Genomic DNA, 17,668 nt, shown 5'->3' with positions numbered 1-17,668 from the left:
GGAGCGTAAACCGCCTTGCCGGTTGATATACGCAACGGTCGCAGTGTTGTCCGTACGGACCAGAACGTCCTTTCCCGGCGCCCTCTGAGGCGGCTCAAGGCAAGGCGTACTGCCAGCAACTCGAGGCAATTGATATGCCAACGCAGTTGGGGACCCGTCCACACCCCTGACACTGTGTGCCCGTTGTACGTGGCTCCCCAGCCGGTGGCCGAGGCATCCGTGAATACCACAGCATGCCTGGATACCTGCTCCAGGGGCACTCCTGCCCGAAGGAACGAGGGATCTGTCCACGGGCTGAAGGTTCTGCGGCAGGCGGTGTAATCTGAACCCGGTGAGTACCGCGTTTCCACGCCCACCTCGGGACTCGGCCATGGAGCCAGTGCTGAAGCGGTCTCATATGGAGCAGACCGAGCGGAACTATCGCCGCAGCTGCAGCCATATGCCCCAGGAGCCTCTGAAAGAGTTTCAGTGGGACCGCCGTCCTGCCTGATAAAGTCTTGAGGCAGTTCAGCACCGACTGAGCACGTTCCTGGGTGAGGCGTGCTGTCTGGTTGACCGAATCCAACTCCATGCCGAGAAAAGAGATACTCTGCGTTGGCACGAGTTTGCTCTTTTCCCAGTTGACCCGAAGACCCAACTGGCTGAGGTGCCTGAGCACCAGGTCCCTGTGTGCGCACAACTGCTCTCGAGACTGTGCAAGTATGAGCCAGTCGTCGAGGTAGTTGAGGATGCGCACACCCGTTCTCTCAGGGAACAAGGGCCGCCTCTGCGACCTTGGTGAAGACGCGAGGCGAAAGGGACAGCCGAAGGGCAGGACCTTGTACTGATATGCCCGACCCTCGAACGCAAATCGCAGGAATGGCCTGTGTTGCGGGAGAATCGAGACATGAAAGTACGCGTCCTTCAGGTCGATCGCTGCAAACCAATCTAGGGGACGGACGCACCCAAAGATGCGTTTCTGCGTCAACATCTTGAACGGCATCTTGTGAAGTGCACGGTTCAACCAACGAGGCCACAGACATACCCGCGGTGGGGCAGCGAGGTGGAACACAGGGACCCGGCCCGGAGCCTGTGACGGCTTGGCCTGTGATGGCAGGGGGCGGGGTCTGGGTGTGCTGTGTAACACTCACCTGATTCCTCCTCGTGAGGGAGGAAACACAGGAACCCGGCTTGAGGCTTGTGACAGCCTGGCGTGTGACGACTTGAAGCGGGGACCACCCTTACCTGGTTCCACAAATGGGCAGGAGGGGTGCTCTTGGGCAACCCACTGCTGCCTGCTGGCGAGATAGGAGAAGGGAAGTGATCCCGTGATGCACTCTCCTCCTCTTGAGACCCAGAGATTGAGAAAACTGCTTTTTTACTGATGTTTTGGGGGAACAAAAACAAAACGAAACAAAAGATTCTCCGGCCCTCCTCCGGGGGAGGGAGTGGTGCAGTCACCATCTCCCGACAAGCAGTCTCCTCCATCTCCGGGTCGCCCGTCTCAGGGCCTCTTGCACTTGCGCTTGCCGCGAGGTTTGGCGGGGGCCTGGACGGGCTGGGCGTCCTGCCTGCGACCAGCTCCACGACACTGCCTGGTGGAAGGCTGCTGCGGCTGCGGGAGCGGGGCAGCCGCAGGGGCGCCACGGCGACGAGCAGGCTGAGGGGCTGCAGCCGGAGTGGAAGCAGCAGGTTTCCTCCGGCGCATGATGTGTTTGATCGCCTCAGTCTGCTTCTGGGCTGCCGAGAACTGCTGGGCAAACCTCTCGACAGCGTCGCCGAAAAGGCCGGTCTGCGACACGGGAGCATTCAGGAACTGTACCTTCTCCTGCTCCTTCATGTCAGCAAGACACAGCCAGAGATGGCGCTCCTGGACCACTAGCGTGGACATCGCACGACCCAGAGACTGTGCAGTCACCTTCGTCGCTCGAAGCGCGAGGTCCGTCGCAGCACGCAGCTCATGTAGAACCGCCAGGTCGTGAACCACCCTCGTGAAGGTGCCTTCCACGATCTTGTAAGCTCCTCATGCACTTCCGGAAAGAATGGCACCGGAGGGGGGCGCTGAGAACCAGTGCGACCCCCACCGAGAAACCACTCGTCCAGCCTCGAAGGATCGGGACGCGGTGGAGGATTCCACACGAGCCCGACATTCTCGGCGGCCCGGGAAAGCATAGCCGTCATCTCTGGGTCTGGGTCGGACAACGCTACCACACCCGAAGGGGGCAATGCAGCCGAGTCGTCATCCCCAGAGGGCGACTCGCTCTCCGATGCAGCGACCGACATCTGGTCGTCAGGGGGAGCACCGAAGGAAACAGGCGGTATACCCCGCTCTGCAGAGGTCCCAGCCCACTCCACGAACGCTGGATCGCGGCAGAGGCAGAGGGACTCCGCCATGTTTGACATAGCGGAGTCTATTATGCAACTCCGAGATGGTCATGTCCCCACAAGAAGAACATGAACCATCCACGAAAGCTTCCTCAGCGTGCTGAATGCCCAGACACGTGAGGCAGCAATCGTGACCGTCCTGAGGCGCCAGGAAACGACCACACCCAGAAACGCACGGGTGATAAGACATCTTTAAAAAGACGTGATCACCCGTGTTGCACTTTTAGAGAAATTTGCTCTTTATTAAGTGCTGAAGCACGCAGGGGAGCTGGCCACCACACACTCCGAGTGTGACTGTCTTCACGGGAATCGACCTCTTCTCCCGTGAGACCGTGACCACCGCTGCTGCGCTGTAACGCCCGCACTCGCTCGCTCTTCTCACTCGCAGGACAGGAGAGCAGCAGTGATTCACCGCCGCTCGGCTCGAGCGAAAGGATGAATGTCACGGTGCACCCGCTGCCTCTTATACTCACGCTGTGATCAGCGGCAGCTGGATGCAATGATCGCATGCCAATGTCCATTGGCTTGTTTAATTACACTCGAAGTGGATTGGTCTCTCTGGCGAGATCCCAATTCGTCGGTCATCCGACGTGACTCGGAGTGACCGACTGAAAGGGAACCATTATTAATAACTGAGCACAAATAATAACTGAAAATAATTAAGCAGCAAATCAGTATGTTAGAATGATTTCAGAAGGATCATGTGACACTGAAGACTGGAATAATGATGCTGAAAATTCAGCTTTGATAAAAGAAAAAAAAATAATAGAGAATGAGGATTTAAGTCACAATCTTTTCACTCCACGTTGCATTTCGGGAAGGCGCCGCCATATTAGCAGGATACGCTGTCCGTTCCCATGGTTACTTCTCATTCTCTATATGGATAACTGCTTATCTCTTGTTTTGTTCTTGCCTTTAAGTTAAACAATCATTAATTCTTCATTGTATCGTTTGCAGGGAAGAGAAGCCAATTTATCGCATTACATGATAATTCGATTTTTTTTTATCTTAGGTTTTGTAGAATTTCATTTACAATGTTGATCTGATTACCATGAAAACAGTGTCACCCGTGCAGTCACTTTCTTATGCGCGCTGTTTTTTTAGGTTTCACTTTCAACACATACAACGCATCATGTTTGCAAGATTCGGAATAGAAGTAGGTATCAGTTACTGTAGAAGATTTGTCACCCCCGCGGACATCCTTGTTCCTCCCCTCCAGACCGAGGGGGACGGCCAGACTTTAGTTTAGAATGTATAATAGTCTAACTCGTAGTGTAAAATAGTCTAACTGATTGCTTTTAGATGGAAAAACTGCCCATAATTCCTGGTCTAGTATCTGTTTTCTTCGTAATAATAGCATAATGAAATAGATTTGGCAAACAATCCAGTGTATTTTCTGCTTTGTAAAGCGTCAAATGATTTTACAATGCATTTTCGCAGAGGGGAGAAAAGTAGCCAATCACAGACCTGTTTGTTGATTTCTACAACGCAATGGCCAATCAGAGGTGTTTAGGTTGGAATTCACGCACTCACCGCTTTTTGTCTAGTTAACTTCGTAAAAAAAAAAAAAAAGTTTCATTGTGTGGTCACATTCATTGGTTAAAACGGAACTCTGTAAGATCGTGATGAATGAGGTAAGGAAACGGTTATTAATTACTTGTATTGGCTGCCATGCCAAATCATGCACCTGCTTGCTTTTCTGTTTAATTTAAGTGTTAGTGAATTATTGTAAAGTGTTACCCCCCCCCAAGTTGTCATTTAAGTGTCAAATCTATATATACACACATACAGCCTACAAAACCCATTCAACACACTCTTACGCAAAATTGAGCCACTTAAGGTTCTCAATGTACATCTGAAATATATCACAGAAACACATGGTGTAACCCTCTCTCTCTCTTTCTCTGACTCTCTCTGTCTCTCGCCCTTCATTCTGTTCCTCCCTTCGCTCCGTCTGTCTCATGCTGATAGCAATGAAAGTGATCTACGGGGGAGGCCGTGCACACACAAGTACACAGCTACAGTGAGAGTGTGTGTGTGTTTGTTGCACTGTGGGACGGTTTGTCCTGCTGTGTTAAGCTCATGTATGGACTAAATCGACAAAGGCTTTCAGTCACACACACACATTATCCCACATCCTAAGAGACTTACACCACAGCAGCACTAATGTGACGCATACAGGCCACTGTCCTTCACACTGGAGCATGAAAAATCATACTACGCTCAACACTCAAATCACTATATATCAAATCATGACATTAGTCATTATATAATTGTCTGATTATGAGTATTTGCTCTATCTGGAATATTTTGAGATGATCACTGCCTATTTTAAATTCCAATTACATACTGTCATCCAAATAAGAGATTCTGAAATGAGTATTAGGAATGCTATGAAATGCACATTTTCATATATGTGTCTCTTTCCCCTGCACTGAGAGCGGTCAGCTTGACATTCTCTGTCTAATTCACTTTAAACATGTATGACAAATGCACTCTGAGTTCATTTTATATTCAGATTCAAAGCTAAATGTTTATGGTCATTCAAGGTTATAATTCAAGGAAATATTATGTAATAATACAGAGGAGGAGACGACAGTATATTTCCAGATTTGTAATCAAGAGGATAAATAAAATAAAATAAAATAAAATTTACAACCCTAAAATGCTAAAAATGAAAGACAGAAATAAAAAAAAACAATATTTTATATATTTTTAAATATTTTATATTACTGTTATTATTATCTAAAATTACATCATTCTACCCTTTGAAATATTTGTTAACACAGCCGAAAACACTTAAATTTAATACAACAATAAAGAAAAACGAAAGTATTTATAAAATATAAAAAGAATATATTATAATACATATTATTATTATTACTATTATCTAATATCATGTCATTCCTGTGAATTGTTTCTATTTGTTTATAAAGCCTTAAAGGAACACATACATTAATAAACTGCATAATCTCAACAAAGTTCAAAGGGAAGCATTGAAATGTTCTTAAGTTTATACAATTAAACACCAGACAGATGTGATAATCATGATGGATGTGACTGACCTGACATGATTGTATATCCAATTCCACGTGGTCGACCCAAGTCTTGATCGATCGCTGTGATCTTACGGACTTCATAACCCTACAAACACACACAGACAACAGGCATTTAATGAGAGGTAAAGCAAGAAACTTGTGAAAATTATGCATACAAGTGCATAAATAGTCTTTCGTTTGGACAGCATATCTGTTTTATAATTTGTTTTTAAAACACTTTGCATGAAAAGTGTGCTTGTGCTGTTTTAAAATAAATGCCACTTTTTATTTTGTCTAATGCAATGACAATCGGACATTTTAAGTGTTCAAATGCTTTTGTGTGCAACTGTTGAGGAAACTGTTACGGGGGCATCAGCTTCAAAAATGAATGCATCAAATGAGACATGAAAAACAACAAACAGAGAAATATTCTGAGTTTGAGGACTCTTTGATCCTGAATGAGAAACAGTACAGATGCTTAAGGAGAAAAGTGAGAGAGCGTCTGCCATTGATCCAGCTAATAGTGTCTGAGAGCTGTTTATGCTTCATTTCTGCCAACACTCCACTGCTATTACAGCACACAATCAATTACAGCACGTTTAGCGCAAGAATGTGAGGAGGAGCGAGGGAGAAATGGATGACAAAAGCGGCTGAACAGGGGATGAAGTGTGGCTGAAGTAATTTGCGAGCCATTCTCTTGCCGTCCGCACAAGTTGAATGTTCAATCATGCACACGTCTTTCTCCTCTTTCCTGTCCTCTCATCCTTAAACATTCTCCCTGCACCTTCTTGTCCACTCTTCCATCCTCCCTCCATCCGCGTCTCTTCTCTTGCACCATTTCAGATCAAGAGCTTGACAGCCAAATTGTGTTTGCCCCTAAAAAGCCTTTAAATGTCACCCTGACAAAAGAAAACGCCAAAGAGCGCTGCAAAAACTCCCCACTTTTCCCGCAAAACATTGTTTTTCTCTCTCTGTTTTAGCTGTCGTCAAACTTTGGTCCATTTGGCAGCTGGATTCGGTTTTCTGCGGTATGAGCATGAACCGCAGAGCTGTGTTTGTGCCAGAGGGTCAAGGTTTGACAGGTTAGGATGGACAGCGAGCACCTGCTGGTAGATGACGTAACTACACCAGTTATCATTATACACCAAGTAGCTGTGTATTAAAAAAAAAAATAAATAAATAAATAAAAAATAAAAAAATATATATATATATACTGTATATATATTTTCATGAATGGTGCACTCTCAGAAATAAAGGTACAAAAGCTGTCACTGGGGCAGTACCTTTTCATAAGGTGCACTTTTGTACCTATTAGGTTCAAATATGTACACTTTAAGTACTAATATGTACCTTTAAGGTACCAAAATGGACCCTTTAGGTACAAACATGTACCTTTTGAAAAGGTACCGCCCCAGTGACAGCTTTTGTACCTTTATTTCTGAGAGTGTGCTATATACCACTAAAAGTGGTTCTTGGCTCGTAATCATAGGGGAACCACTTTTGGTGCTATATAGCGCCATATCTTTAAAGGTGCTATATACAGCACCTTTGTCAAATGGTGCTATGTAGAACCATAAGAGGTGCCATATTGCATTGTATTTCTTCAACAAAAATGGTGCTAAACAGCACCAACAGTGTTTTTTTGGCTCGTAAAGAACCTTTAAAGGGGCTTAACAGGTTCTTTGTACGGCAGTGGTGCTATACCTTAAGCACCTTAATCGCCCCAAAGAACCACTGAAGAACTGCTGAAGAACCATACAGGAGCTTAACAGGTTCTGTATATGGTAGCGGCGCTATATAGCCCCTCAGTCATGCCAAAGAACCGGTGAAGAACTGCTGAAGAACCACTGAAGCACCAAAAGTGGTTCCCATATGATTACGAGCCAAAGAACCACTTTTAGTGCTATATAGCACCATTTTTTTTTTAGAGTGTAGTTACGGAGGCAAATTTGTTTAAGAGTATAAAGAATCATGAAATATATAATTGATTATAACAAAATTATTGTGAGATTTACACTATCGTTTAATAATTTTTAAAGAAAATAAATACTTTTATTCAGCAAGGATGGATTAAAATGATCAAAAGTGACAGTCTCTCTCCTTCTCTTACTTGCACAAATACATGAACTGTTTTCAAGATTGATAATAGTGAGAAATGATTTTTAAGCAGCAAATCAGCATATTAGAATGATCTCTAAAGGATCATGTGACACTGAAGACTGGAATAATGATGCTGAAATTGCATCACAGGAATAAATTACACTTTAAAATATATTCATAAAGAAAACTGTTGTTTTAAATTGTAATAATATTCATTGTTATAACATCATCATTGTTTTTTAACTGTATTTTTTTGATCAAATAAATGCAGCCTTGTTGAACATAAAGGAAAAAAAACAACACTAAAATTTTGAGTGATAAAAATAAGAAATACAGTAACAATTGTGAGATAAAAACTCGCACTTGAAATTTAAACATCACATAAAGTCAGTTATGAGAAACAAAGCCACAGTTGTGAGATTCACACAATTATGAGAAATAACGTTGTAATTCTGACACAATTACATTGTTATTTTCTAAAGGCATGAACTGGCATCCATATATAGTGCATATTTCACTATATTCAAGCATTATGGTGAATCTTAAATGAGCACCAAAATATAGATCATATCAGAAATATGGTGAGAATATTTTAGTGGTTTAAACAACAGAGAGTGATTCCAACAGAAAAACAAAGCTACACGGAGCTACAAACGCAAACCTCTCAGCAGCACGGCAGACGGGAATTATTTAATTTAATTCATACAAAAAATGTATTCTTTTATTTTAAATGAATTAATAAAAAATATTTAATTAAATACATTTTGACAAATCTTCAAACTGATCTTTCTATACAATGACCACATAGTGGTGCCTGTCGAGCTCCAAAATGGACCAAAAAAAAATAAAAATGTCTTCAAAAAACCTCATAGTTATTATTAAAATCATCATATCACCATATGAAAAATAGGTGAGAGCATTTTTGGATGTGAACATATGCTAAATGTGACCTTGAAAGACATGGTCACTATGAACCATCCTTGCATATAAAGAGCTTTGCAAAAATTATCTAGGAGGAGAAAAAAAATATATAATAGATCATACTAGATTGGGATACTAGATAACGATAGGATTGAGAATCTTGGGCAAACTATTGCTTTAACTATAACTATTGCTTTGTGTTTCTCCAATGTAAAAAAGCCATTGAGATGAGGGGAAAAGCTAAGGGATCTCTCTTTCTCTCTCTCTCTCCAGGTGTCTGAGTGAGAGTGATGCACCTGAGATGGAGCGAGGGTTAAGAGTTGTGTTTTGACAGATGACCCACGACAGATCTGCGTGTTTGATATCTGTTTGTGTGTAAATGTCAGTAGCCTTGAGAACTTTCCACACCCACTCAGTCACTTAGCCCGAGGCCCGTCGACTGAGCCGACACACACTCCATACACGCGTGTGTGAGTGTGAGTGTGAGGGAAGATAAGCTTTAAGCTCTCTGCGTGTGGCTAAGTGTACGTGTCAACAACGTTTTATACGAACATGCTAGTGTGACGTGTGCCCTTATTGAGGGCGTACGTGTTTAGACTGTCTAATTCTCATCACAAAAGTCTCTTGTCTTTTTTTTTGTAAGTGTTTCCGCAACTTTAGGAAATAAGAAATGAAATGCCAAAATCAATCGCGTCCACTAGGAACTTGATGCTGACCGCCACGTTTAGACAGGACAACTGGTCTAAAGTCATCACTGTCTTCTTATTCATGACCTTCCCAAGACGACTGATAGAGCCATGTCACCACACTTCACTTCTGACACGCTCACGAGTTAATATGCATGCAAATGGACACCAGAGAGAGTGATAAAAGGAGGGAGAGAGAAAATATGGGGCATGAAAGAAAGAGAAATAGGTAAAAAGACAGCAACTCAGAGGCTTAAGAGTTGGTTGAGAAGTGGATTTATACAAATGGTGAAATACTGATATGTACATTTTGTAATGTATTAAAATAAAATAGAAAACAGTTCTTTTAAATTTCACTATATTGCTGTTTAACTGGATTTTTGATCAAATAAATGCAGTTTTGGAGAGCATAAGAGTCTAATTTCAAAAATGTTAAAAACCATAATTATTCCAAACTTTTGACTGTTAGTATGTGTATTAAATATGTACAATACTGATATTTGACACAAATTAAAAAATATATCAAAATAGAGTATTTTTTTTTCTATAGATCGATATAGATCAAAATATCGTTATTTTTGCTTAAGGCAGCACTGTATTGATCTTCCTTAAAAAAAAAAAGATTTTATATACATATATTATATATGTGTATATATATATATATATATATATATATATATATACACACACACACACACACACACATATAATTTAAGGAAAATCAATACAGCGCTGCCTTATAAGCAAATAATTTTTATTCTTTATTTTATCATTTATTGTTCTTCACACTTTTCTGCATTTTATTCAGCTTGAAATGCAAGTTTACAGATACAGTTTTATTCTTAGGAGATATTTCTGGTTTTGGTCTATGTAAAAAGTACAGTTTTAAATAAATTTAAGAATAAATTTTGATTAAATATAGCTGATTCTGCTTTGGTTTATTTTGGAACAAATTTTTTTATTTATTTATTTATTTATTTTAGTGGAGAAGAAAATTGACTATTTTGTGTCTAAAATAAAACTTCAATATTAACTTCTTGTTTATTAAACTGTTGTACAGTATAAAATCGATACAGCAGTTCAGTAAGGGTTAATCTCCATAGGAAATATATGATTTCTGGTCTATGGTCTGTTGTAAAGGCAGCTTTAATGTAGCTATTTCCACTTTCAATTTCACACAGACAGAAACACACACAAACACACATCCACCACACACATATCCTCAGAGCCTGCGGCGGTGTGTTTGACACAGTAAACCAACACAAGAGCAAACGGCCAGTAGTGAATCTCGGGTTGAATGACCTTTCGTGGGCTCTCACATTGAGCAGGTCACAGTATAAATCTATCACTGTAATTACAGGAATATTCCAGTGAGAGTTCACAGGTGTAATGGCTGCTTCTCTCATAATTATTGTCTAATTACTCAACACACACATTATATCACTCATTGTCAGCCAAACTGTCTCTCTCTCACATTCCCTGGAACCTTTTCTGTTTATACAAATCTTTACTTTACTTTTACATTTTTGTCCTTACATATATATATTTCTGTTTTATGGTTTCTATCTAAAAATGATCTGGCTGTAACTCAAAATCTTGTAAAATTACATCCTTTCTAACATGCTTATGAGGCCCAAATATGCTGTCTACGTAGGCAGCTCACTAGGTTTTGTGCCAATGCATTTGGATGAATCTCCCAAAAAACATGTCCAGGATGTGTTCATGTTTGCATTTGAGAATAATACAAATTACAAACACATTAAAGTTATTAGAGAATTTGAGAGGGTAATGCTATAATGATAATGCTATAATGAAAAAAAGTAAGTGTATATTTAAACAAACAAAAATGTAAAAACAATAATAATAATAATAATAATAAAATAAAATAGTAATTCTGAATAGATAAATAAAAATGTAAAATACATAAAAAAAATTAAATATCAAAAGAAATAATATAATTTATTAGAAAGTATAATTTAATAGAAAATAATATTCATTGCAATTAAGAATAATGGAAATTACAAAGACATTAAAGTCATAAGAAAATTTGAGAGCGACCTTCCTTAGTGGTCATGAAAATAATGTCAAAATAAATAAATAAATAAATAAATCCATTCAAAAATAAATTTGTTAAATAATAAAATTCAATTAAATAAAAAATGCAATATAAAAATATTATTTTGGAGGCGGAGGGGTCTTGTGTGAGATTCACCCTTGTAAATACTGCAGAAGTACGTACAAAGCAAGACTAAATGTATGTGTGTGTACTGACTGGTGGTGCGTCCTCCATTATATTAGTGCTGTAGGGGAGGTTGGTGAAGATGGGGTCCATGTCTTGAATATCAGTGATGGTAATCGCCAAATTAGCCAGACTCGAGAGTGGACGCCGTTTATCCTGGTCCTTTTACAGAGAAAAACAAGCAGACATGTTTTATTTGGCTTTGGAATTGCCTCAATAATTCCACAGTGTAGAGCTCTTCAGTGTGTGTTTTCTAACCGTGGCATTAACAGTGAGCTGATAGGCGATTGTCGTCTCATAGTCCAGCACTCTCGTCACAGTAACGATTCCTCTGGCCCCGTCAATGGAGAAGAACGGAGAGAGAGGCTGGAAGGAGAAGAGCACACTGCCGCCCACGCCCTGATCCGGGTCTGTCGCGTTCACCATGAACACAGACGTTCCCACTGGAGTGTTCTACACACACAGAGACAGTAATGAAACATGTTATTAAATATATACAATCTTGTGCTGTTCAAATGAGAAAGAAAGAAAGAACTTGCAAAATGAGCACTATTTAATGCTGCGGTTAAGCAGATTTCAGATGATGAGTGACAGCTCTTGTTTCAGTCATTTCACCTGTCAGTAAGTGACACACGTCTGAGATGATTAGACCCCTGCTGTCACTGAGATATGATGCAGTCAGTCAGTACCAGAGAGAACACACAGACTAAAATGCTGGAGGAGCATTTTCAGACGCCCCCTAAGTTTTAAGTCAGTATTCATACAATATCTTCATGGATGTGGTCTATAAGGGTGAATCTGATTAAAACAGGTGAAAATACAACATTTTTACTCCAAAACAAAACCAATATGTATGGCTATATGGATACAGTATACACATTTATTTTTTTTTTTACACTCATGCGGCCTCGTGCTTACGGCCGAATCACAGCTTTGCCGATATACAGCCATATCGCACTGCTATGTTTGATGGCACAGTAACAGTTTGATGACATGAGTGTGTAAATACACAAGAAACAACAACGGAGTATCTTTAAAAGCCCTCTTTTGTGCAGAACTACTTCCTTCCACCACGGACTCAAATCTAAAGATGACAGTTTAACAGCTGAGCTCAAGCCTCCGTTACTAATTCCAAAACATCACTTTAGAGCTACTAACGAAAGTTGAGTTGCTTCATTGAAAAGGTATTGTGTTACTTATTAAAAGCTTACTGTATTGTATAGAGTATTATGAGAGAGATGGACTGAGCGACTGTGATTACCTGCATCTGATACAGCATTCATTCTTCGGCTCTCATATTTTTATCTCATATTCACAATAAAACAGTAGTTTGAATGTCCGCTGATTAAAGCAATATCTTTGTCATACTATCCTTTCATCTGTTAAGGGTGATTTCCGATGACAGCGCTGCATTTGTTGGCTGCATTTTACATGGTGTTGTTGAAAGTAAAAATAACTTCCTTGTTTACAACCCTGTTTCAGTCTCTTTCAATATAAAAGTCTTTACTGTTGACTCACTCATCAAAACAGTCTCTTGACGCCATATAATGGTGAAATAATGTAACTAAAATCATCATCACGAACACACACACAGTTTCCCAGACACATTCTTGACATTTAATGGAATTCATCATATAACTAAAAAATCAAATGCACACTATCTATACATACAATATATCTACACACACCTGCACTAGACAAAAGTCTACAGTATATGGAACAGGAAAGGCAACTTCAAAAACTCTTGCGGAGAGTCATAGCTGACGTTAAACAGCCAGCAGCATTATTTATGCTTATATATGCTATTTACATATATTTATTTATAAACAGCATTTAAATGAAGCTGAATGTCCCCAGAATCCCTAGGCCACAAAAAAAAAAGAGCAAAAGAGAAAAAAACGACACTTCCTATTCCCAAACAGTAAACCAGATCCTTCCTGAGAGAAAGAAGTTGTACTTCAGCAAGCACTCCCTCTTTATCTCTTTCAATAAAACAGGAGATATCCATCCTTTGAAAAGAAAGGATTAGAAAAGATTCAGATAAACTATTGGAGAGAAAGAAAGCATGAGAGGAATAAAGGACAAAGATAAAAGAGAGAGAGAAAAGAGGATTAGAAAAAAGAGGAATCATAAGAAGGAATGAAGATAGATGTGGACAGTGAATTCTAACTTGCTGTCTTGCCTCGACCTGATAACGTCCTCTCACACTCTCACTGCTCAGCTGCCCTCAGCTCCACCACGCTAAAGTTCACGCACCTTAAATCAAACCGCTTTAGGTCAACTGAGGAAACTGGAACACTTCTTTTATTGTTCAATTTAATTACTGCATTGCAATCACATTTTTAGTGTGAGTCTGTGACATTTTTCATTAAAAAATGATTACATATACTGTGTTCTTTGCCCGTTCTTTGTAATTAATTGTGAAATTTACTATCAATTTCGGAGTGTACAGGATGCTGATGACAAAAGAAAGTGTTGATCTGAGAAAGAATTTTGTATTCAAATATAACATTTCAGGTTAGGAAAAAGCCTAACAAGAATATAAAATAAGAAGAATGAAGGAAGAAAAAGAATGCATGAGTGGGAGAGAGAGGCATATCTAATAGTATTAAAAACCTCAAATACAGCAGGGACTCCCCAGCCTCTTTCAACTGCAGTATGTTAGAGAAGATTATTCCCAAACCAGGAAGACAGAAAGAGGGAAATGGGAGGAGAGAAAGAGGCTACTTATTATTAGCTTTCTGCCTCTTATATACAATGTGGCACATGAAAATCAGTTTACACAAAAACACCACAGGAAAAAAGAGATATTCAAAGAGAGATCCAGAGTCAAAGGTGAAAAGAGTGAAGCTTACATTAAGGTGAAACTTACATTAAAATCGAGCCATTGCTGTAACTCAAACAGTAAAGCGTGGCACTAGCAACGCCAAGGTCATGGGTTTGATTCAGAGAGAATGCATGAACTGATCAAATGTATATCTTGTAAAATGCTTTGGATAAAAGAATCTGCCAAATGTATACATTTAAAGGAACAGTTTTGAAAATGTGAAAAATTTGCTGAAAATTTACTCAGCCTCTGGCCATCCAAGATGCAGATGGGTTTGTTTCATCATCAGAGCAGATTTGGAGAAATCTAGCATTACATCACTTGCTCACCAAAGGATCCTCTGCACTCTGTGAATGGGTGCCGTCAGAATGAGAGTCCAAACAGCTGATAAAAACATAACAATAATCCACAAATAATCCACACCACTCCAGTCCACCAATTAATGTCTTGTGAAGCAAAAAGCATATTTTGCATATTTCTAAAAAAACAAATCCATGATTAAAATGTCCATAATCCATAATATTGCTTACACCAGTGAAAAAAGTCATCTCCTCTGAATCAGGAGAGAAATATGCACAGATCAAGCATAATAGCATTGTTAACTAGAAAACAGTCTCAAACATGAGGGTGGATTTTGATGTGAGAGGACAGCAGCAGCTGCACTTTTTCAGATTTTTATGGATTAAGGACTAGTATTTTGGCCTGAAGCAATGGTTTCAAGTTTTCCACGCTGCTTTTTACCTCACAAGACATTAACAGATGGACTGGAGCAGTGTGGATTACCACAATGTTTTTATCAGCTGTTTGGACTCTCATTCTGACGGCACCCATTCACTGCAGAGGATCCATTGGTGAGCAAGTGATGTAATGCAAAATTTATCCAAATCTGTTCCCATGAACAAACAAATTCAGCTGCATCTTGGATGGCCTGAGGATGAGTGCATTTTCAGCACGCTTTAATTTTTGAGCAAACTATTCATTCAAAGTGAGATTTAGAGTGAGATGTCGGGTAAAATTCACATTGAGACTTAAACAACAAACACTAAAGGAAGGAACAATACATTCCTCTGAAGATCACTGTGCAGACACGCACACAGTTTAACTACACACTCTGTTCAACATGTTCTTAAGCTCTATAATTACTATTATCATATTTCTAAATGATCACAAGCCCCTTATCAGCTCATTAACCCATCTGAAGTCTTCCCAGAGACTCTCTGAGGAGACAAATTAACTAGAAATGTTTAGGATCACAGGGATTCCTCCATCATCTTCAGTCTGTTCTTTTTTTCTGTCATATTCAATTCTATCCTTATCATCAAGAGTTCAGTAGCAAATCAGCATAAATTATATCCTCTATAGAGAGAGGAAAATTATTTTCAGTGCTTTTCTGAAAATGTTAAAATTATAGCAGTCTATAAACTAGGATCTCAGGTACAACTTATCAGATAATATCGGTCAATAAGTCTTTGTCTTTTTATCTCAGGGTTTTCATTAACAGAAATTAATACTTATGCATTAAATTGATCAAAAGTCATGGTAAAAACATTTTTAATGCTAAAAAAATTTCTACACTGAACAAAATTATAACACTTATAACACTTTTGTTTTTGCCCCCATTTTTCATGAGCTGAACTCAAAGATCTAAGACTTTTTCTATGTACACAAAAGGCCTATTTCTCTCAAATATTGTTCACAAATCTGTCTAAATCTGTGTTAGTGAGCACTTCTCCTTTGCCGAGATACTCCATCCACCTCACAGGTGTGGCAAATCAAGATGCTGATTAGACAGCATGATTATTGCACAGGTGTGCCCTAGGCTGACCACAATAAAAGGCCGCTCTAAAATGTGCAGTTTTATTACACAGCACAATGCCACAAATGTCGCAAGTTTTGAGGGAGCGTGCAATGTCCACCAGAGCTGTTGCCCGTGAATTGAATGTTAATTTCTCTACCATAAGCTGTCTCCAAAGGCGTTTCAGAGAATTTGGCAGTACATCCAACCGGCCTCACAACCGTAGACCACGTGTAACCACACCAGCCCAGGACCTCCACATCCAGCATCTTCACCTCCAAGATCAGCCACCTGGACAGCTGCTGCAACAATCGGTTTGCATAACCAAAGAATTTCTGCACAAACTGTCAGAAACCGTCTCAGGGAAGCTCATCTGCATCCTCGTCGTCCTCATCGGGGTCTCAACCTGACTGCAGTTCGTCGTCGTAACCGACTTGAGTGGGCAAATGCTCACATTTGATGGCGTCTGGCACTTTGGAGAGGTGTTCTCTTCACGGATGAATCCCAGTTTTCACTGTACAGGGCAGATGGCAGACAGCGTGTATGGCGTCGTGTGGGTGAGTGGTTTGCTGATGTCAACGTTGTGGATCGAGTGGCCCATGGTTGCGGTGGGATTATGGTATGGGCAGGTGTATGTTATTTACAACGAACACAGGTGCATTTTATTGATGGCATTTTGAATCCACAGAGATACCGTGACGAGATCCTGAGGCCCATTGTTGTGCCATTCATCCACGACCATCACCTCATGTTGCAGCATGATAATGCATGGCCCCATGTTGCAAGGATCTGTACACAATTCCTGGAAGCTGAAAACATCCCAGTTCTTGCATGGCCAGCATACTCACCGGACATGTCACCCATTGAGCATGTTTGGGATGCTCTGGATCGGCATATACGACAGCACAATATTTGAGAAAAATAGGCCTTTTGTGTACATAGAAAAGGTCTTAAATCTTTGAGTTCAGCTCACGCAAAAACAAAAGTGCTGCGTTTATAATTTTGTTCAGTGTATTTAAATAAATGCGGTTCTTTTGAACTTTCTGCTCATCAAAGTAAAAAAAAACATCATGCCACACAACTGTTTTCAACACTGATAATAATGTTTCTTGAGCAGCAAATCAACATATTAGAATGATTTCTGAAGGATCATGTGACACTGAAGACTGGAGTAACGATGCTGAAAATTCAGCTTTCCATCACTGTCCCAGCCATCTGCTGGAGTGCCCTTGCCTTCTGGACTGTTGTTTGTGATGTTCCGGACTTCATTTCCCATCCCCCCTTGCACTTATTAGTTGTCACTGTTCCCAGCTGTGTGTCATTTAATCTTATTAGTTCCCCTATATATACCATGTTCTGTTAACCCTGGTTTGCTTCAGTATTGTTTTCTGTTATGCTGTTTGTGGATTACCTTTTGCCTTTGTTTTCTGCTTGTTGCTCTGGTTTAGGATCTTTGTTTTTTGTGGATTAATAAACTGCACTTGGATCTTATATGTTTTCCACGAGTGATCCATGACAGAATAGTGAAGCCAACATCAGATCCAGCAGTTGGGCAGTGTTCTCTGTTTTTTTGTTTTTTTTGGACCATGGGCATTCATATTCTTCCTCCAGCCACTAGCAAGGAGCGGATGGCACGATTTCAATCGTTGTTGGCTCTGCGCCAGCAGGGGTTGGAGGTTGGACATTTCGCCCAGTATT

General features: G+C 40.4%; 1 protein-coding gene across 1 annotated transcript in view; it reads right to left on the bottom strand.

The window, feature by feature from the left end:
- cdh23 (cadherin-related 23) overlaps positions 1 to 17,668 on the bottom strand; it is a 274,516-nt gene that overhangs the window by 156,178 nt on the left and 100,670 nt on the right. Inside the window, exons 7-9 of the mRNA XM_058795349.1 lie at positions 11,607 to 11,801; positions 11,382 to 11,510; positions 5,430 to 5,508 (exon numbers count right to left, since the gene is read on the bottom strand). Of these exons, the coding sequence (XP_058651332.1) occupies positions 5,430 to 5,508; positions 11,382 to 11,510; positions 11,607 to 11,801 (403 nt within the window). The remainder of the gene's footprint in view (positions 1 to 5,429; positions 5,509 to 11,381; positions 11,511 to 11,606; positions 11,802 to 17,668) is intronic.

Source organism: Onychostoma macrolepis, chromosome 13, assembly GCF_012432095.1.
Source record: "Onychostoma macrolepis isolate SWU-2019 chromosome 13, ASM1243209v1, whole genome shotgun sequence".
NCBI lineage: Eukaryota > Metazoa > Chordata > Actinopteri > Cypriniformes > Cyprinidae > Onychostoma > Onychostoma macrolepis.
Note: the sequence above shows the minus strand (reverse complement) of the source record. Positions and strands in the feature narration are given on the sequence as shown.